Raw genomic sequence first — 21,537 nt, 5'->3', positions numbered from 1 at the left:
GAAGGAGAGGTGTTATAGGTAAGTGAACAAACTAATTGGTTTGTCTGGGTTAACAGAGATTAGCTCGTCATTACTGCTCTCATCCATGTCTGGGTGCGCGCTGGTGTAGCCTCGTCCCCGGTGCCCTGTGCACAGGACTCTTGTACATTTAAACCTCAATGTAACGAACTCGGTAAAATCAGCAATTTGCTTCGTTATATCGAAATTCTGTCACATTGAAATTCAATTTTTTTATGCAAATAAGTGCAGCTTCTGATGTATATTTCTTACATAGAAGGGGCCGTAATACTGTCCGAATCATCATGCAATCGTAAAAAGCAAATCTGAATCAGAAAAAAAAAAATTTGTTGAGTTTGAGAGTTCGCCATGAAAGATACGGCTGATGCCGTGTCATGATCTATTTTCACATCGGCAGTACGAAGTGAAACCAGCCTTTCACATCCACTCCACTCCCGAGGCTGATAGTGTCATCCGCTGTGGGACGCCGCTATCATGAAAAGCGCCGGAAGTGCAGGGAGTGAATGCTTTGTCTGCCTTTTGCTTCAACGCATCTCATGAAGCATTAAACACACAGGAAGACAGCGCACGATGCGACGCCATCTCAACTTGCCCAGTCTTTGCACGTGAGGCAGATTACCTCTAAAACAGCGTGCATGGGCTGCACGCTGACAGCCGTGCAGAGCCACCCGCCGCCCTAGAAAAGGAGATATGTGCCAACCTGGCTTCCACTTCCTTTCCCCCACCCTCGCTCCACTCCTCCTTTCCCCTTGCTCATGCGGGAAGACTGTGCACGTCTAGCCACCAACCTCCTTGGCCACCCTCGCTTGTTGCTTTCACTCGTGCCTAAAGCATACAGCACGCGAAGCGTGATAGGATCCTACAGCAGTTGGACTTTATATGGAACATTAAGCTGCTCCACTTGAGCTGTTGGTCACCTTCTTTCTCACTGCCTCATCTGCAAATAACCACAAACGATGGATCACGTTTTTCTTCATTGTTGGGGAGGGGTATATTTTTGGGACGTACTACAAAGAACGATTAAGAAACAATTTCTCCTTGACCCTCATGGAATACGGTATCTACCCATTACCAATGAGGATGGTGTTTTGTTTGATTTAATAATGTTAATTTGGCGCTGCCGAATGGCAGGATACTGCTGCAATCCCGACGCACGACCTATGCGAATTTATTTCCCTGAAACTGTGCATTGGTTTGTTGAGATTTTGAAGGCCGGTGGCGATACTCCTGAGTGGCTGTCAAGGGTGGAGTCATTGATGGCTCTAAATGAATTTTAATGTGACGAAGCCAGCGCCCCCACCAGGCTGATTACGTCAAGGCGATGTGATCATTGTATCCTGTAAATTTTGTTTTGTGTAATGCTGTCCTTTGTCAAAGCCAGGCAATAAAGAAAAAAAAAGTCCGTCTCCTTCGGTTGGGCGTGATTTGAGAGGTGCATTCACAAGCAGCCACATGTAATTCAATCATTTGAACATCTGCCTTCATGGAAGTTTCCATGTATTGTCCGGGTATTTCTATTGTCTAGGCAGAGAAATTCCCTTATACTGAAAATGTGTATAAACACACTTCGTTATACTGCGGTTCGAAATACATAGTGCTCTATTGACAAGAAGTTACAAAAAGTTATAAATACTTGATTACATCGAGAATTTCATTATAGTGAAGTTCGTTATATTGAGGCTTAACTGTAGTTGTACAGAGGATGTCAGAAGCTGTCCATAGGAATTGCACGTTACATGACAGTTTGAATAACTGACTCACTAATGTTTGACTGTTCAGTTTTGTTAATTGGCTGACTAGTAACTGAATAATTGATTGACTAATTGATAGATTGATTGACTGGCTGATTCATGGGTTAACTGACTGGCTGATTGACAGCTGAATTAACTAACTGATTGACTGTCAACCAAGCTGATTGGCTGATTGCTTGACAGTCTGATTTTACAGAGGTAGTCAGGGCTCAGGAAACACTGCCAGACAGTTCATGTGCACAGAATGCAGAGAAATGAGCTTCAGAGCAAAAAGACAATAGAGCTTGATTGGTTGACTGATTCACTGGCTGACTGACTGATTGGGTTCGATGTTCTAAAGAAACACAGGAGCTAAGAGAGGGGACAGCGAAGAGCTCCTGATTCATTTGGACCACCTAGGACTCTTCAATGTAAGCACAGGACACGGTACAACAGTGTTTTCACATAGTGCTCCCAATAAAATGAGGGCCCCTATGATTGGGCGTCAAGCCCATGGCCTTGTGTTCATAAGCAGAACATGAGAGCTACTACAAGGAGTAATAGAGTTAGGAAAGATCTGACAATCATGTCTTAGTACAGCATACGTAGTACAATCTTGATGAAATGAACACGGATAAAACAAATTATCAGGTTTAACGAAGCAAAAGTGAAATTCAAACATTTTTTTCACCCTTACTGGCAAATGTGCTGCAACAAATATCGAATATAACAAAGGTACTATTTGCGTTGTATGCAAATTCATTATGACATTCGAATGTACTAATTAGGTGTGCTCTTCAAGAGCGAGCTACACTGTACACTAAATACCACTCCCAATACACCCTGATGCACAATCCTTAGGCAGGAAATCACAAAACAATAGATAAGCCGTGCTGCATACCTGTGACCATGACAGCGAATCTCCGATAGCACTGTTCTGTGACAGTGAGGCGTTGTAGAATAGTAGTAGTAATAACATTTATGTTAGACAGAGGATTATGAGCTGACAGTACTGAGCATACCCAGTACAATACTTTCTGCCAGAAAGTCGAGGTTTAGCGAGACGTGGATACCTGTGGACACACCCCCCTAACAACTGACTCACATGGCCCATGTGACCGCGGATAACGCTGGCTGCATGATCAGCCTACTTTTCACCATGCCAGCTCTGGATCAACCCAGTTTATACTCTACTGCACCATCTACAGGGCCGGCCCGCCTTTCTCGGCCGGAAGCCTACTGTGCAGACGTGCCAAACATCGAAACAGAAGGCATTGCTTTATTAAAGGAATTACGTGCTTGGTACGGCCACCGGCACGTCTGTATGAGTAGCACAGATGGAGCTATACATAAGCCGATTTGTTATTTCAGTGGGCTGTCCTGTGTGCAAGCTACTTGGCGAGACAGCAGGAGCAGCCACGGTCGGCAATGTCCAGGATGGTTTGCCTAGAAAGCTTCACTTTAAAAATAAAAGTGGCAGAGAGTGTTACTTCCCAGTACAGTGCAATGTTGCAGGCTGCCCCACCCCCACACACACACCTGGAAGTTGTAGAAGAACTCCTCGCTGTCGATAATCTGCTGCACGGCCTTCTGGCGCTGCACGATGGTGTCCAGGTCGCGCGGAGGTTGCAGCATGTTCACCCGCATCAGCCGTGACCCGCCTGGTGTCTTGGCGTGGTTCAGCACACCAAACAGCGACATCGAGCTCCTAGGATCCACGGTGTTGGTCAGCAGCTCAAGGTCGTGCATCGTGGTTGAGTCTGCGTTGCATTGTTACTTTTCTTTTTCAAAAGTCGCAAGGACGGAGGCGATGTTCTGGGTCAACAAGTGCAAATGTTTTGTTGATGGAGGATGTAATATCTGAATGTAGCAGTGCAAGGAGGGCCAGCATGCTATCATCCTGAATGGGCAAAATCAGCACTTTGTTCGCATTGTTCTTGCATCTACCGGCATCCCAGTTTATCACGCTGTTGTTAATACTGAAGAACAGGCAGCAGGACAAGAGTGGTACATACTGGCATGCTGATCTGTAGTTGTCGCCCTTGGTTGAGTGTAGATTCTGTATATGTAGTTTGTTGTCTTAGTTTAAATACATCTTGTCACTACAGTTTTTGCAAAGTGGGCAGAAACACTCATGGGTAGTTTCTGTTGACTGTACGTACAATATGTGCTCCTTGCTACAGTACTGGCGGATCCAGAGTGGGGGCCCTGGACCCCACTCTGTATGCTTTTATGCTGCAGTAGTGGCAGTAGCACTGGCGTCGCACGAATAAAATAGCAGACGCTCGCATCCTCATGAGCGCGGCTGCTGCGCTTGGCCTCCGCCAGCACCGGCTAGCTTTGGGCAGATTAAACCAAGTCCGAGACATGGCTGACGTGTCCTCTCTGCTTTTTTCAGAGGCCTGTCGAGACCTACGGGTTTGCACTGTCGTCCGTTGCCACATTATCGCTAAAATCTATTCAGATGAACTGGGCTTTTGTTTTGCATTTCAGCTTGTGCACTGCACATCCCATGGTGACTTTGGGGGAAGCTGGTTCTAAGACTAAAAATTTGTAAAAAATCTAAATGCTTCTAGTTACGGTGCTGAAAACTTGTGAACACGTGTAATTTGATGTGCTTGTCTCGAACATAAAAGCCATTTCTGCTTCTCGCCTTTGGGTCTAATGTAATGCAAGTTTCTTTTACATAATTTCGTGAAAAAAAAATTACTAATATCAGTGTCTCAGATTTTGCTAAACAGGGTATCAACAGCTTCTGCGTGTTTAAATATCCAATAAGACCAACCTTATTGCTCTGTCGACCTTTGAACAAGTATTGTGAGACTTTGAATTTGACAGTCAGTCTAGTGCTTTCCTAAAAGTTAGCTTATTTGTCTCGAAAGTTATTCTTAGGGGACACGGAGAAATAAGGTTAGCCTTATTGGATCTTTTTTTATCATACAGAAGTGAAATCTGAGGTCCTGACTCTTCGTAAATTTTTCCGGAAAGTCAATAAAATAAACTTGCATAAAATTTGAGCAAAACAAGAATAGACAAGGATGGTCTTCATATCCAAAATAAGCACATCAACTTGCATATACCTACAATTTTTCAGCACGATAACTCAAACAATAAAGATTATACAAAACTTTTAATCAAATGTACCTAACTTTTCCTCCCTTCAGTATGGTAAACCATGACACAGTGCTGCATCGTGCTGCAGCAACAGTAGAATGCCACAATCTCGGACGCCCTGCAAAACAGTCACAGCTCTGCCATGGTATTGTAAACTTGGACAGGACATAGTGATCGCATAATGTTTGCTTATGCTGACCTGCTTGCTTTACTGTCACAAACAAGCCATGCCACAATGCAGAAACACAGTTGCATTTGTATTTTCATGCTTTTGATGATACATGCCACTGGGACACTATATATACCCTGGACAAAAGCGGGCTGCAAGCAACTCTACCTGATGCTGACTGCAATGGAACCTCAATATAACAAACATGGATACAGTCACCACTCGTTATAACCAAGTAGCTCGCAACATGAAAATATCTTTCTTGTACAGTTAAACATCAATGTAATGAACTTCGGTACTATAACGAAATTTGCGATATAACCAAGTATTTAACTTTCATCATAGCCCACCTGCTATGATCCCCTTTGGATTGGCAGTAGATTCAAATAAATAAATAACTCCTTGCCCGTGGAACACCATGCATATTGAAGCACACTACAGTGAGGCCTGTTTACACACAATATCAACACTATATCGAAATTTCACTGCTGTCGCAAAGGAATATCAGGGCAATAAATCGAAACTGCCGGGGACATGGATCGTCAAATGGTTGAACGAAATGCAGCGGCTTGCGAATGCACTTCTCCAATCGCATGCCACGCGACAGAATGCAGCTGCCGAAGTGCAGCAACAACATCCTCATGCCGTCACATGCCATACAAAGTCCACGTGTGATAAGATCTTATCATGCCCTACGCTACACATGCTGTGGGTGCTGATGTTTGTTATATTGAGGTTTGACTGCATAACAAATTATCAGATACAACAAAGTAATTATACGGTGCTCCTTGTTGATATCAGTGTATAACGAATATCAGATATATAACGAAGGTGTTTTCATGTTGGGTACAACTTCATTACAATGAGTTTTGACTGCATGCCGTAGGAAATGAAGTGCACATACCGATTCGAGCGACTCCCTCTCCGGTACTAAAGATGACTTTGATGGAGTGAGCTGTGCAAGCGACGTTCTGCATCACTTCCACGTAGTGGATAAGCGCAGCCGTGGCAGACAGGGCATAGTACCTGCACGATTCGCGCTAATTGTGACTTCATGCCAGCTATTAGCTGAAGCGCAAACGCACAACTCTTGAGTACTCGTGGAAAGCGACATGAGCATATCCTGCTCAGACCAGAAGACAGCTTAGGGATGTAACCTTTATTCAGGTTGGTCCTCACTGTGAACTAGTATGCTACAGATGTGAAAGAATCCTATATCTTACTTTCTTTTTCTTTCCTTTCCTTTTTGAAAGTGGAGTTATGTTTTCTTTCTTGAAAGAGAGAACTAAAGCAAAAAGGCAGACGGGCCTGAAAGGGCATCGGCTCCTCTACAATACAGTTGACAACGATTTACAAAACAAGATTTTGAAACATGACTGTACACATAACGTGAGGTGTTAAAGCCTATTACATTGCACATAATACTGGTTAACCATCAACATCAGAAGGGGAAACACAAATAACACGATAATAGTAATAATACATCAGCATCAGGAAACACAAGTAGAAATTGGGTGGTGTACCAATTGAATGGATTAGTTGTGACATTTACTTTCACAGCACCGTAATCAAATCAAGGTTCGGAATACTATGCCCACAGCTACTCAAGGCTATATAGCCGTAATTATTGCTGCACTAAGTCACTGTGAATTATTTTCTAATGTCCTTTTTTAAATCTTCACATAGAAAGATCAAAACTGCAGTTGAGACTAGGGTTATTTAGAATGATGCAAGGCAAACAACTTAACTTTTGCTTACAATAATATGCGTGCGTTTTGGGAAAAAGATTTCTCTGTGTCTGTAACGTGTATTTTGTGGTAGGACGATTTGGAATTGTAAGATATAAATAATTTTGGTGCATGTACTGCAGTAAACAAAAAGTTAACGCCTGAATGACTGTGAGAAGTTATTTGTTAAGTAACGGTTGAGTGGGGGGTAAGCCTTGAGGTCGACCGTGACTGCTAAGGGCGAGGACGAAGTAAAAGCACATAAGAAGACAACATGCTATGCTGTGCACCTTTATGTGCCATTTCTTTGCCCTTGTTCTTAGCACTGCTCTTGCCTGACAAATGGATAACTAACTAGCTGATGCTTTTACATCAACAAATCGTGTTGTACAGAATGAGCTAAGCTGTATGTCCAGATGCCACTTACATACTGTCTTCTTCTAATCTTTAAATAAAACTAAAGCATAAGCAATGTATTACCCAGGTGAAGAGAGCTAAGGCAATACAAATAGCACAGCTTGCATGCGCCAACTCACTTGTTAACGACTTCAGTCTCGACTGAACTGTACTCGGGTACACAGAGCTGCCTGACGTATTGGATGCCCAGGTTTTCGTTGAACAGCTTGCGAGCCAGGCTGGTGACGGTTGTGGATGGCATCTCCTGCTTCAGCTGACTCATGAGCTGGGGCATCGAGTTGGCCTCAAACAGTGTCTTGGGCAGGAGGATCTGAAGATCGATGGATTGTCTCGTGAAATTACAATGGTTCTAAAATGCCAACAGGAGCATACGAGAAGCGCAGTGGAAAAAAAGAAGAAAGCTGTCAGACTTCAGCAATTCCTTCAGTTCTGAACTCATTACTGCGACAAGGGCAGGCTTTCACAGCAAGACACTGTCATCTTGTCAAGAAGACATACCTACCACCCGTTAACTTAAAAATTTGTAAATATCTCCTAGATGTGACAATGAAGATTAATGCGGGGGGAAATCGGGGGCGTGCTTTTTTTAAAGTTTGCCCTGACCTTGAGCACATCCTTTTGTGAGATACATATGCACTTTATTAATCATGATTTACCTTCGACACGGCACACAGGCAGCAGCAAACTTACAATAGCAGTGACTGTTTAGTCACTGTGATATAAAACATACTGTTTTATATTAGAATGACTTTTTGAGTAACTCTGCTGTTGCCGATTTCAGCTGCCTTATGAACTTGTTCGAATAATCCTGCTAGTAGTAAGAGCCTCTCAGATGCCGTTCCTGTTCCGGCATTAGAATATGCACTTCTAACGGTGCAGTCGGAGATAAACGAGCGAAAGCCCATTCGGGTCGTGTATACAGTGCTAAATATCTGCTCGAATTCAGCATTACTGAGAGGAATTGACAGGATCCCCAGCACTATCGCTGCAATCCTGAGGAACTTCAAAAAAATGTCCACGACAGAATGTTTCCTACTTTTGCCCGCTGCTTGTCGTGCCTTGGTTCGATCAATGAAAGCAGTGAAAGTTTATAAATTTGCAATTTCCTAAGCTCGACTTCAATTCCTGACGCAACATAAAAAAAAAGAAACATAAATGTAGGAGCTGTCTGAATTCACAAATGTCACAGAAAATTGTGAACAGAAAATGCCGGAACAGCTGGCAGGTGTAAAAACAGCTTTCTTGTTCACAGTGCATGTACCATCATCCTTATTTGCTACAATACTGCGTGTTGCGACCTCTTAAATACACATGCAAAGACGCCGCACCACTCTCGGGGCATGAAATGCCCGGTGCAAATTACCAAGCACCAGTTGGACGACAGTGGTGCTGGTTAGGGCGTCTAGCTCCAAACTACACATTGCCAAAGGGGAGCTGGTTTTGAGTCCCGTGGTGGTGGCCAAAGGTTTGCCTTTTTCTTTTTTTCGTCCTATAGGTTAAGGCTGAAGCAGAGAATGATGACATAGACTGATGACGACACAATAAGAATGTCAGTTTAGTGGCAAGGACAGATAGGCACAGCAAGCCCAGTTTCAAGATTTTATATGTTGTCACAGTGAAATATTAATTTAAAAAAAAGAAAGAAAGGTAAGAAAAAAGAAGGGCAACCAATATAGCAGAGTAATAAATGTGGCTGGTTGCCTCATCTTGCTTCGTTGCAGTGAATCTACGCTGCGCTTAGATTCACTGTGTTTTTGTCCCAGTTTTTCGTGTCCTTCATAAAACTGCACTCTTGCCATTATTAATGACAATGACTGCTGGCCCAGGAACCTTCCAGTTGTTGTAGAGTGTTTTTTTACCTTGGCCACTCTTATTAGCCTAGTTTAATTGTGGAGGTTAACATTTCGGAAAAGCGCAGCAGGCTATAAGGGGCATTGTTGTCTGCTGCGGCTCTGGATCAACTTCAGCCACCCGGGTTTCTTTAACGTGCACAGCTAAATGTACGCGCACGAGCATTTTTTAGTTTCGTGCCCCATCGAAATGCGACCAGAAGTCAAAGCCATAAGCTCGTGATAACGCCACAACCACTGAGCAACCATAACAGGTTTCACGAGCAGATATTTATTTATTTAGTTAGCTTCAAGGCCCTTAGGGCATTGAGAGAGGAGTGGGTACAGTGTTGATAAATATAATACCAATAGCAGTAATGATAGAAACAATACAATACAATTGACAAACACAACAGGACTGATACAACAGTTGTGCACCTATATTACAAACCAAGTACATAGCAGCATTTATAAAATAATTGATGTTTATAAGTAATAAGTAATGTTTATAACGGCAGCAGCACTGCGTGAAAGGAGATTCCAATAGAAGCTAGCACTGGGAACAAGTGAGTTACAAAAATGTTTAATGTTTGAAAATAGATTACCTACTTCATGATGGTGATCAATGCACGTGGAAGTGTAGGATGGTTTTGTTAGCAGTCCATGGGAATTATAACTGTTATAATAAATCATACGAAATAAACAAAGGCAGAAAAAGTTTTCTACGATGAGAAAGGCTGGGTAAGGAAAGGGTGTCCCTCACAGCAGTAATACTAGCGGTCTGACGACAGCTGAAAAAAAATTAAACATGATACACGAAACGTGAGATGTGATACATCATGAAGAACAAAGTGAAATGGGCGAATGCTTGTTTCGTTCCGTCTGCTACCTCGTGAGGGTCGAGAACTTGCAGCTTCATGAGGGTGTTGGTGTACATCCTGTTGTCTGGGAACTGCGCCAAGACCAACTCTGGGTTTCTGATGTCAAACGATGCCATGCCGATCTCGCCTCTGGCCAGTCCGCGTCCCTCGACAAGTGCTGCATTTACCATGCAGTCACACGATTGAGCAAAAAAAAAAAAACACACACACACAAGGTTGATGCACAGCTCTGAGTTTCATAATATTTTACACAAGCTGCGCAGGCAAGTAAGAACTTCGACAGACTCACCTGGCACAAATGTTCTCGGAAAGCAAGATTAAAGAGTCACAAAAAAGAAACCCTAAGTGACCTTGGACTGGTAAAGTATTCTTTCGAGACTATGTTTTGTTACTTTTGCAAGAACACGTCGATTACTGTTTCATTTTTCGAACTTCACGTTGGAACAACAGAGCTGGCACGTAAGAGTGACATCATGGATTTTGAAGTATTGATACGATGGGCTGCTGCGACTCAGTAAATGTTCTTCAAATTTTCTAAGTTCAGTATATGGCTGTTTAAGTATACAATGCAGTCTATCGTTACTGATAACAAAAAAATCAACTATGCCTGAACAGATGCCATAAAAATCCATGATTTCACAGCAAGCTGATGCAGGCGGTAACCATTTTTGGTTTTTGCGTCATTTCTGGCTTACCAAACCTCTTCTCAAACCTCTTCTCACAGTAACAGTGGCCTTTTGTGGTATTTTAGAAAGGTAATTTACTAATACGCAGCTCAAAATCTTTTTTTCCCTTTTGCATTCCTTTAATGTATGTGATGAAGTTTATCAGGTGTACTTGGCAAAGGTTTTTGTTCGCAGTAGTGAGCAGCAAAGACGAAGAGAAGGGTCAACTTTGTTATCTGCTCTTGTTGCCTGCACCTCGCCCCCTTTGTTACCGTCACATAGCTTGTCTATTAAATGATAACCGTTCACAACCTACACATTTGAGAACCGCAGCCCTTTGGACTAGCCTGCTGGTATTTGCTTCTTTCAACAATGATGCCACTTCGTGATGCAATAAGGAAATATTTATTCATTAGCAGGTAAGGAATGCATCATTACACATCAATTGGAATGCACAAAGAATGGCTACCACTGCGTAGCCAATGGCATGCGAATGCTTGCATCTACATTGCAAAACGCTACCGGTGCAGTATTTTTTTAAGCGATTCAAGACTGCCTTTCAAGCCCCAAAGACTCGAGAGTACATCTTTAAGGGCAGGTGCTACAAGAGCTGTCATTTTCTGCATTTTTTCCAGAGCAGTCGAATGTTGACTAATGTTCACACAACTTGTAACCGACCATTTTGTTAAATAATTATTTATGACGATGTTTTGCTATCTTATAAAATCCCACCCCTTATGAAATGCCCCTACGGGGGACCTTTAAGGTAATAAACTGAACTGAACTGAAGTGATAAAAGAATTTCGCCATGTCACTGTGTGCCTATGCGCACATCAGCCAAAGATTAGACGAGGGCTCACCGACAACCACCGATTTGGAGAGTGGGTCAGTACTGGCAGTTCCAGGTGTCGGCCTGCGCCTAGCCCCCGAAGAAGAGTTTGTGGCGTGTCCATGGCGAAGGAGCTTTTTCGGCGGTGCTGGTGTTACCAGCGCTGCACTAGAATTGCTGCAGAAATAAAAATGTGCAGTTGAAGGTAGAACCATGGTTGCACTTCAGGAAGCATTGCCAAAGCAGACATCTAGATAGTGACTGTGGTTGGGGCAAGGTTAGATCAGCAGTTGAAACGTTTCTGTCGATGTTGAGTACGGAGTGATGACCAGGGTTTGTATCAATATAGCAGATGAGGAATATAGGCTTTTCATTAAGAAAGATATGTGTGAATTGATGACAACTATATCTATCAGCTTGCTTCGCAGTTTTTGACACTAAATGGCAGCACCTGTCAATGTTAGTAGCATTTTGTGCAGTTTTTTCCCTTTGTGGGCTGCTTGAATGCTCGTATTGAAGATATGATTGCCTGCACACTGCATTTCAGGGAAATTTGGAACAATTTACGCAATTTCTTGCTGTATAGAAAACATTAACTCCCACAGTTCCTTTTCTGTAGGTACCTTATTTTGTTCTCGTGCAAATTACAAGCATTTCAGTGCTCTTGCTAGACCTGTGAGCCCACACATATTTCAGCAGTGGCCACAAAATTTTAACCTTTGGGTCGCCTTTCGTAATACCATAACAGCGCCTCAAAACAGTGTTTTACATCTAGCGTGCTATGCAATTATGCCACTAGAACAATAAGTCTATACTCGCTAAATGTTCATAACTGCAGATCAATGACGAAGTTTTCATGAGAAGGGTATCACACTTTGGAATCAGATACAGATTTTCTGTTAACGCAGTAATGCCAATGCACTGACCAAGCCCGGATGAAATGACAGGTATACTCTTATATATATTACTGGTCGTACTTGCTAGAACTGCTGTAGCGCGTCCCTTAACTAGGATTTGTTGAAAACGTAGAGGCTTGTGTAGTTTCACCAGTTGATCAAAATTTCGGTTAAATGACTTTTCGAACTCTACCACACCGACAACAACAACAACAAAATCTAAAAGAAGGGCCGTAACTGGAAACATGTAGGTTTGTACGCGGAAACAGATTACCTAATTGATATATATAGCTGTAGAAGGACGCATACAAAAAATTTGCAAAAACACAAGGGCTCGTGAATGCCTTCAGCGAAAGCAGTAGTTAATACGCATCGTGCGGTTCGGTCATAAACACCGCAAAGCGTACATCGAGCTGGATAGCTTATGATATGTATATATATGCACATATAAAGAAGAAACGTCCTTGCAGCGCATATGATATGAGAAAAATGGCCAGCGTTTATCGGTCTGCAAAGTTCTTGAAGCGAGCTCTCGGGTGTCGTTGCACAAAACCATGACGAGATGGTGTAGACGAACGTAAATAAACCCTGACAACACGTCGCATGACATCCGTGACTGACACCTGTGCACGAAGGATCGCAATCCGAAAACAGCGCGTTCCCAACCTCGCGGCAAGTTTGAACTCTACTGTAGGGATTTAGCTCGTTTAGCCCACGGAACACGCAGTCAGGCCAATGGCGTGCGACGTTGATATTCCTGACGACACGCAACGCTTTCGTTGATAACGTTATATTGCACTCACCCTACAGCTAACTATAAAAGCCACTGGCCGAAGATACGCGCAACGAAGCCCAGGTAGGCATAGCCCAGGTAGACGGACCGTAGATAGTAGAGTCATAGAGTAGGTAAGATCGCGCGGTAAAGCCCCTTTACTGCGCAAGCGTACGTAGCGCCATCTTGTGCTTGCCTTAAAACCCTACGCCACTCTCTTTCATTGCATACCATAGAGTCTCTCACTACATTTTGCATACAATCATAAACAGCCAAACAAGGTTTCATTCACTCATTCTGTGTAGCTTGGAACATAGAGTTTCTCACTATATTACACAGTGGAAACTCTATGGCTTGGAATTAAGTAAAATCGCTAACAGAACAGAACAGAACATTGAATACAGGCCGCAAACATATGACAGCACTTTTCGTGCACCGTGCAAGTCGGTCTTTTGCTCCGGACGTTTTTTCTTCTTGTTTCCTCGCGCTCTGCTTTGATGAGTGTTCATACAAAATATAGTGGTACGCTATAACCCAACAGAATGTGCGATATAATTGCAGGGCAATTAAACACACTATTTTGTAGCTTATGCATATGCAACCTGGATAATTACCAAGCTCACAATTCGAGAAAACGCGCCAGTTTCAAATCCCGCGGCTTCGTGACTGCTGCGGTGTATCGCTAGGTGCATTAATAAATAGCAATAATAAAATAAATAAACGAATGAACCGCGCTGTATAGTGTTCTCACCCGCTCGAACTGGTGTTGAATATCGCATTCAAGTTCAGAGATGAGGACGAGGTCGTGCGGTTGGTTGTTTTTGTATTGGAAGGCCCTTTTGGAGCTGCGGTGACGTTAGCGCTCATGTTTGAACCTTATTAAACAGAATTATCTCAAAGTACTTGCGTTCCACACCGGCACAACCACCGTAGGCCCAACCATATGAACAGGACGCCGTGAAAACTGTCGTCTGCAAGGTTTTGGCCGAGGCCGAGTGACACTTAGCGCAGAAACAATAACCCATCGTTCAGCGCAAATTACTAGCGGTAGTCTTAATATAAAACGCGCCATGTTGTAATAGCTTGTTGATATCAAAAATAATTTAAAGCACCAAGGTTTTAATCGCGGTTGACTAACGCACCACCACACGGCAGACGTATACAGACTTTAAGCCTTTGAGATCCTCAATTTATACGACCATCTCAAAGGCTATGCTAAAACATATTAAAGACACATGGAGAGATGGATAAATCGTTGGATAGGTAGAGTTACTATATGGTTGGATAGAACCACGTCTGTTGATGCTGGATGTACTTGTCTAAACGCCCTACTACGCGCCAGATATAACTTCTTTTTCAGGCGGTCAAATTACAATATAGTGTCGTGTGCTCTTATGGTTGGTTGATTGATTGATTTGTCACCAATATTGGTACATTCCACTGGTTACTACCAGCTCGGTTTGCAGCATCACATCATGGCTTTGCACCAATGCGCAGCACCCTCGAGATGGGAGCCAGAAAAAGCTTGTCCCAGCCGAACGTGCAACAGAGCAATCGGAGTCGCCACTGGAACAAGTTCCTTCCGGACATGCTTTCGGATCTCAGTTGCGCTGCCAGGTCGAAGGCGAGAGCGCTTTGAGCGCTCTGAGCTGGCGCACGGCGCTCTGAACGAATCGGACAAATGTGTTCCGATAGCTCAATTTCCACCAGTCGGATGTGACATACGCATCGGAGCCATTATTTTAGTGTCTGAAACGTCGTATTCAACGCATGACACCCGTTTTTCTTTTCTTCTGCTGCTGTCAAAAGCACACGCCGTAGCATGCGAGCGTGCTTGTCTTCGCTGCTTATTGACCCTTAACGTACAGTCACGGACAGAATATTACGGACCATGAAATCTAAGAAAAAGCTGAATATCTCCGCAACCTCACAACGCAATCTAGTATTTGCATTTTGGACCTCGACTAGAATACCCTAACAAGGTTGTCGTGGGCAGTTTTACTGGTTACTGCTACAGGCTGCTCGGGAATTTAACGTTTTCGGAGATCCCGTGGTCCATTTTATTCTGTCCGCGACTGTACGTTCCTGTGTGGTCTTGTCGCACTCAAGGCTCCATAGGCGCCGACTACGAGGGGTGGCTCCCGGTCCCCGGGCTTCCTCCCAAGCTTTCCGGGGGAGGGGCGGGGCAGGGACACCACCGGCGATGCCGAAGCCTTACAGCTTCCCCTCCCCCCTCCTGAAGTGTTACTACCAGAGTTTCGTCACCCACGTCATTTGAGGTTTCTTTTGAGTGGCCTCGACCTTTTCACTTAAAGTTTTGTGGTGGCTAAGAGCTTACTGCATCATTGTCACCGTGCGCGGCTTGTAATTCATACTTGCGCTTTATTTCTGAAAATCCTGAGAATAGGAGGACAAGCGCATTAGGAGCAACAGCGGCTGCTACGTCATCCGTATTTTCTCACTTTAACTTTAAAACAAAAATTCTGCTGTGTACACCGTGCACAGACAATATATTTAAATATATACAAAGGACAAAGTTTATATTTTTTAAAGAGAAGGCGGCAGCCAAGTAACAATTATTTCTGATCGTATGGGTAGCCTATGCTTAGAGAATGAATACGTTGCTGTATGTTCACCTGGATTCAAATTGCTCTGCGTGCATTTATTGACCCTGAAAAAAAAAAAACCCTGCAGACTTCAGTGACCCCTTCAGCAAAGTCTTTTATCAACGGCGCGTGAAATGCACATGAACGATATGTGTCTCAGTATTGCTTCTCTTTCCGGTAGGCAATGCTAATGACTCATGAAGAAAGAAGAAAGAGAAATCTTCTAATAATTTACAACATGTATTAGGGATGGAAATATCACCACTGGCATGCGGAGGTCCTAAATATATAAAGAAATTCCACCTCAGTGTTCGTGAAGCTGTTGCCGACGTTAGACGAAGCCCCACCACCACAAGCGACGTACGTCAATTGCGCTCACGCACGCGTGCGGAAGTGCAGCATGTCTCCTCATCCTTTTGGACCTCCGCCAAGCGCAAGTGCATCATTGAATTAATCATGTTTAAAAGTAAATTGCGCCAGAAAAATGCCTAAAGTACGACTTACAAACAAGCTTCAGACATGGTTGCTTCGGACTGTTATTTGAATATACGATAAAACATAAATCTGTTACGCGGAAACTGAAAGAAAGCTTCTTTTCAACTGCCATTTCATCTACCGTTTGAGGTCTGAGTGACCGCTAGGTCACCGCTAGCGCAACATACGTTCTCATTCTTGTAGGCACTTCACCCGACGCAAGTGCGTTATTGAACTAATTGAATTTCTCAAAGAAGAATGTCTCGTAAAGGTCGTAAAGTACTACTTACACACAACCTGCCGACATGATAGCATCGGATTGTAATTCAAATATGCGAGAAAACATAATTATGTTACGCGGAAACTCAAGCACAAAGCATTCCCACTGCCGTTTGTTTTTGTGTGATCACCACGCACGCGCAGACGCTAACGGCTTCGCTGTAATAATTCACTAACTAACCGAAATGAGGTCGAGCCGGATTCACTCGAAATCAAATCAATAGCAGTCGTGCGCAGCTGCGCTTATACTCAGATTCTCTCTCTCTCTCTCACTCACTCACTCACTCACTCTCACTCACTCACTCACTCACTCACTCACTCACTCACTCACTCACTCACTCACTCACTCACTCACTCACTCACTCACTCACTCACTCACTCACTCACTCACTCACTCACTCACTCACTCACTCTCACTCTCACTCTCACACACACACACACACACACGCACGCACGCACGCACGCACACACGCACGCACGCACGCACGCACGCACACACACACACACACACACACACACACACACACACACACACACACACACAAAGGGGAAAAGATAGAGGCTGCCATTTCGCTGGAAAGGCGAAGCACTATTAGTGATAGCGAAGTATAGGACAGTTACACGAAGGAAGATTACACCAGCAAGAGATGCCAGATCCTTGGTGATTCTAGAGGACTAGGGATGTGAAATTGAACTGTCTTCGACTATGAGGCCTTTTAAGTACCCATATAAGGCCGTCACTTCAGTGAACAATTCTTCGAGGTCACACGAAGTGTCTTCGCATGCAACTGTTACCCTATACACTCCTGTAAGGGCAGCACTTCTTTTCCGCGATCTTGATGGGGTGCGGCACTTCCACGGAAGTGTGAAATTTTCGTTCAATTTTCGATCCGCGTACGGAAAAAACGTGTTTAATCGTGCCATATATGCCTAACGACGGGATGTCTGGCGTCTATAGCTGCGGACATCCTCGCTAGATGTCTTCGTCGGTGTCGCTGCTCGGGCTCGGCTCGTCGCCGTTGTTCGCGTCATCCGCACTTTCATGCATCCAATAGTCCTCAGTGCCGTCCATGGCATTGGAAATCCCGATGACCTTAAAACTCTCTACAATAATGTCCGTGGACGCGGCACGCCAAGCGTGCGGTGTCCACATCGTACGTGGTTAAGCGTTTTTTCTGCTCCATCGCGAGCGGTTGTGCTATATAGGCAGTCGTCAAAATGAACGGCGGCACAAAGGATCAATGGCGGCGGCGAGAAAAGCGACAAGATCTCACAGATAGCGCCGCGCGCGCCCGAAGCTCACAGACAGCGCCGCGTGACCAAGCCGCAGGAAAGCCAAGAAAGTCGGAGTTTAGCCTTAAAGGCGAATATACGGTTCAAATTATTAGACAACTATACGAAGTAACAATATTGGTTTTGTCAGCCGTATCAAATTGTAAACATTCGCTTACCAAACAAATTAACAAGAATGGTGCCACGCGCGCACAGGCAAACATGAACACGTCTCACTCGATGACCGCGGACACTCGCTGTCAAAACGCTGGCGCGAGGAAAAACGGCAGCAGCAGTGAGCGAATCGACCTTCGCGCTGCCCGTCGCTTCAACGATAACGAAGCGTCAAGAACACAGCGCACACGAAGCTATCAGCCCTCGGTGAACCTAGACTCTGTACCCATCGCAAATCGCTTTCAATATAGGACTCGCGCGACCGCGCTCAGCCACGCCATACGCAGCAGCCGCCGTAGTAGAATCCCTCCCCCCCCCTCCTCCCCCGCCGGTGCCTTGCACGGGGTGGAAGAGGGCGCGCTTCATGCCCGCCTTCCTTCCTTGCGCGATGAGGTCAAGCCACCATCCTTCTTAACTCACCCACGCACCTGAACTTAAACTTACAGCGGAAACACCTAAGACGGACCACAAAAGGAAGATACACTGCCGCTGACGAACCACGTCTTTATTTCTTCGTCGTCGATGCATGTATAAACCCTAGGCCACACAACCGCGCAGGCCGCACAGATGATATTACAGAGATCTGCCAAATTATCACATACGTATGTGATAATAATTGCGTATGTGCTGTGTTGCGTACGTGATAATATCACATGGTCGTGCTAGAGTCGGCCACAAGAAATCCAATCACCCCTTATGGGGCAAAACTCCAGCAGTAGGCAGTGGGAGGTGTGGCTAGCCAGCACGGTGCGGGAGGACCAACTGGCCCTTCTCGACCAAGCCCGGCGTGCCGCGATCGCCAGTGGGGCCCTGGACTGAGGGACCCACCCACTGGACCTGAATGTGATTTTTAATTTTTTTAAATAAAAGTTTTATACTCCTACTACTACTACTACTACTACTACTACTACTACTACTACTACTACTACTACTACTACTACTACTACTGCTACTACTACTATTACCGCATGCACGCGCATTTCACGCCTAAGTAGTGTTCGAGCTGCTCTCCAGTACCGTCGCTCCCCGAATTTACTTATTCATGATGTTCTCTTGTGTTTTTCTTTCTCCTTGTTGTATTAAGTTCCATGTACAATGTTACCCCGTTTCGATCTCTTTGCTTGTATTGTTTGAGCGTGGACATTGTGTATACAATCGGCTTTTTACATTACGCAGTGATTTCGCGCATGTTACCACTGTATACTAATTGTGTCACAATTACTTTCCCTGTATATATGTATTTTTTTTTGTAATTGGCCACCGCATGCATCGTTAGTCATGTGTGCTCAAATGAGTAACCTGTAAGGCATGGCGAATAAATAAATAAGCAGTCATTTTTAGAGATAAAAACGGGTGAATTTCCGCAGAATGTAACATTACTTCTCTTTCTTCGAAAGTTGGGATTATTAAATCTGTAAACGTTCATGGTGTTTTATTTTTCTGAGACTTTAGTGCGGGAAAGTCACGTGAATGACATATTACAACAATAAGGCCACATTACTGACATATTAAAGAGAAATTCTTGATAAACTTGCACAGCATGCAGTACAAGATTACGCGTTTACCAATGTACATCTGTCAGCGGTGTTTACCGTATGTTTAATGTCTATTGTGTGTGTTGACATGATGTGTCCTATTTACGTCTTTATTGTCTTGTCCTTTTTCTATTGTTAGTTATTTTTTCATCGCATGTGTGTGTTTTTGCTTTGTTGTCTCGCTGCCATATGCTGTCAGGGGGTTGAGGGTTCTCAAACCGTCTTTCGGCGGCTTCTCCCTCACACTCTTGCATCATTCAATGAGAAATAAAGCTTCATTCATTCATTCATTCAAATAAACAAACAAATAAATAAATAAATAAATAAGTAAATAAATACGTGAATTGTCCTTCGAAACGAGGTGCGGTGACAGGTACTGCCGCATATGCCACCGGCCACGATCACACCATCCTGCCGCCACGTAACACTTTTCGTTCAACGTCACTTTGGTTCTTCTCTACTTACTGTCTTTACACAGTAGGCCATAGTGAAGAGTGACGGCATAGTTTCCGTTTACGTGACCATGAGACCGACCGCGTGATCACCCAAACGTGACCAGCCGCTGACCGTCAGACCCGATCGCAAGAAAGAGGGTAACCAGTGCCATCCTACGGCGCACTGGTTGGCGCACTCCAGTGGCCACGTAACACATTTCGTTCGACGTCAGTCCGGTTATTTTCTACTTACTGCCTTTAAACAGTCGGGCATAGTGAAGAGTGACGGCATAGTTTCCGTTTACGTGGCCAGAGACCGACCGCGTGATCCCACAAACGTGGCGAGCCTCTGACCGTGAGAACCGACCACGAGGAAGAGGGTAACCAGCGCCACCTTACGGCGCACTCGAACTATCGCACTCCAGCAGATTCCGCCGCGATTTCGTCTGCAGCAACAGCAGCAGCAGACGAACAAGTCCGCACAGAGAGATCGCATAAGAGAACACCGAGGTCACGTGCCGCCACCTGGCGGCGGCGGCGACGAGCGCGCGCGCGCGCCCGTCGTCGTAGTCTGCGACGGGCCCGCCGGCAAATCGATCGGGGCCAGGCGGGCGCCAGCCAGAATGGCGACGTCTAGATCCCGCCGCCGGCCAGCGGCGGCGACTACGACGCGCAGGTAAGGGGAGAGCGTCGGGGTTCCGCTGGGCGGTTTGGCGGTGCCCGGAGCCGTCTGCAACGACGGCTGCCTCGCGAGATGGCGGCCACGCCAACCACCACCAGCTGCTGGGGATGCTTCCGATGGCGCCAGCTGCAGCAGGTGAGAACGAAAGGAGAACCCGTTAGGTAATCTCTTTTCCCCTTTCTTTCCTTTCTTTAAAGAAAAAAAAGAAAAAAAAAGCGTCAGCCGGGCTTCCCTTCGCCGAAACCCGGGCTAACAATCCCGGCGTGCAGCCTGGGATAAGGTACGCGGCTCAGAAGATAAACGCAAGATTGGTCTCGCGTTGCCGTCCGCGCGGACCTACAATCCGCACGTACGCACGCCGGGAATTTAAGTCGCGAAACCGAAATAACTCGGAACGAAAACCCCCCTTCCGGGATCTAAACGAAGCGCGGCGTACGCGTCCCTAATCGTCCCGGTACGGGACGCGAGATTCGTCTCTCGTTCGATCGCGTAGTGGGCGAGATCGCTGTGCTCTCCGAGGACTGGCGAGCGAGTACGATGCGAGCGGTGCGGTATGCCGTGCGTACTGCTGTAAATTGCGTCCGCCTGTGTGTAGAGCTTGCTTTTGCCGTCCTGCTCGCGTGTTTCGCAGCGAAGGCCGCTTTAGTGCTGCGGAATTCTCAACGGTTTAGTAAAAAGAAAAATAAAGGAAGGAAGAAAGACTCATAGGTGTCCATCCTGGTGTTAAGAGCGCAGAACGTAGACGGGGACACGAAAAGAAAAATAAAGGAAGGAAGAAAGACTCATAGGTGTCCATCCTGGTGTTAAGAGCGCAGAACGTAGACAGGGACACGAATCGGGAAGACGACACCACGATGATACAAACTGGTAGCATTATCAAGATCGGCTCATTCGTGCATTTGATTACCCCGCCTCTAGAAGGATTGGTCGGTATTAGATACCCCATTAAAAAAAAAAAACATTCGCGAAGAGACATACCGTGAACTGCTATCCACATCGCCCCTTAACGCCACCTCTGATTACGCTATCTCCGG

General features: G+C 45.0%; 2 protein-coding genes across 6 annotated transcripts in view; one reads left to right on the top strand and one right to left on the bottom strand.

The window, feature by feature from the left end:
* The window catches only part of LOC135914582 (mutS protein homolog 4-like), a 92,511-nt gene that overhangs the window by 27,052 nt on the left and 43,922 nt on the right, over nucleotides 1–21,537 (bottom strand). The window contains exons 1-6 of one of the 5 annotated variants that reach the window (XM_065447500.2): nucleotides 13,799–14,029; nucleotides 11,411–11,556; nucleotides 9,894–10,042; nucleotides 7,295–7,485; nucleotides 5,936–6,057; nucleotides 3,288–3,508 (exon numbers count right to left, since the gene is read on the bottom strand). In XM_065447500.2, coding sequence (XP_065303572.1) covers nucleotides 3,288–3,508; nucleotides 5,936–6,057; nucleotides 7,295–7,485; nucleotides 9,894–10,042; nucleotides 11,411–11,556; nucleotides 13,799–13,914 — 945 coding nt within the window. In that variant the 5' untranslated portion in view covers nucleotides 13,915–14,029. Of the gene's footprint in view, nucleotides 1–3,287; nucleotides 3,509–5,935; nucleotides 6,058–7,294; nucleotides 7,486–9,893; nucleotides 10,043–11,410; nucleotides 11,557–12,549; nucleotides 12,696–12,720; nucleotides 12,985–13,078; nucleotides 13,205–13,798; nucleotides 14,030–21,537 lie in introns of those variants that run through there. The other 4 variants (XM_065447503.1, XM_065447504.2, XM_065447501.1 and 1 more) reach the window with 4 other exon arrangements.
* Nucleotides 18,279–21,537, top strand: part of LOC139060995 (uncharacterized) — a 37,300-nt gene continuing 34,041 nt past the window's right edge. Inside the window, exon 1 of the mRNA XM_070540366.1 lies at nucleotides 18,279–20,638. Within this exon, the coding sequence (XP_070396467.1) occupies nucleotides 20,576–20,638 (63 nt within the window). The 5' untranslated portion in view covers nucleotides 18,279–20,575. The remainder of the gene's footprint in view (nucleotides 20,639–21,537) is intronic.

This window comes from Dermacentor albipictus, chromosome 6 (assembly GCF_038994185.2).
Source record: "Dermacentor albipictus isolate Rhodes 1998 colony chromosome 6, USDA_Dalb.pri_finalv2, whole genome shotgun sequence".
NCBI classification, from domain to species: Eukaryota; Metazoa; Arthropoda; class Arachnida; order Ixodida; family Ixodidae; genus Dermacentor; species Dermacentor albipictus.
This window is presented reverse-complemented; position numbering and strand designations above follow the sequence as displayed.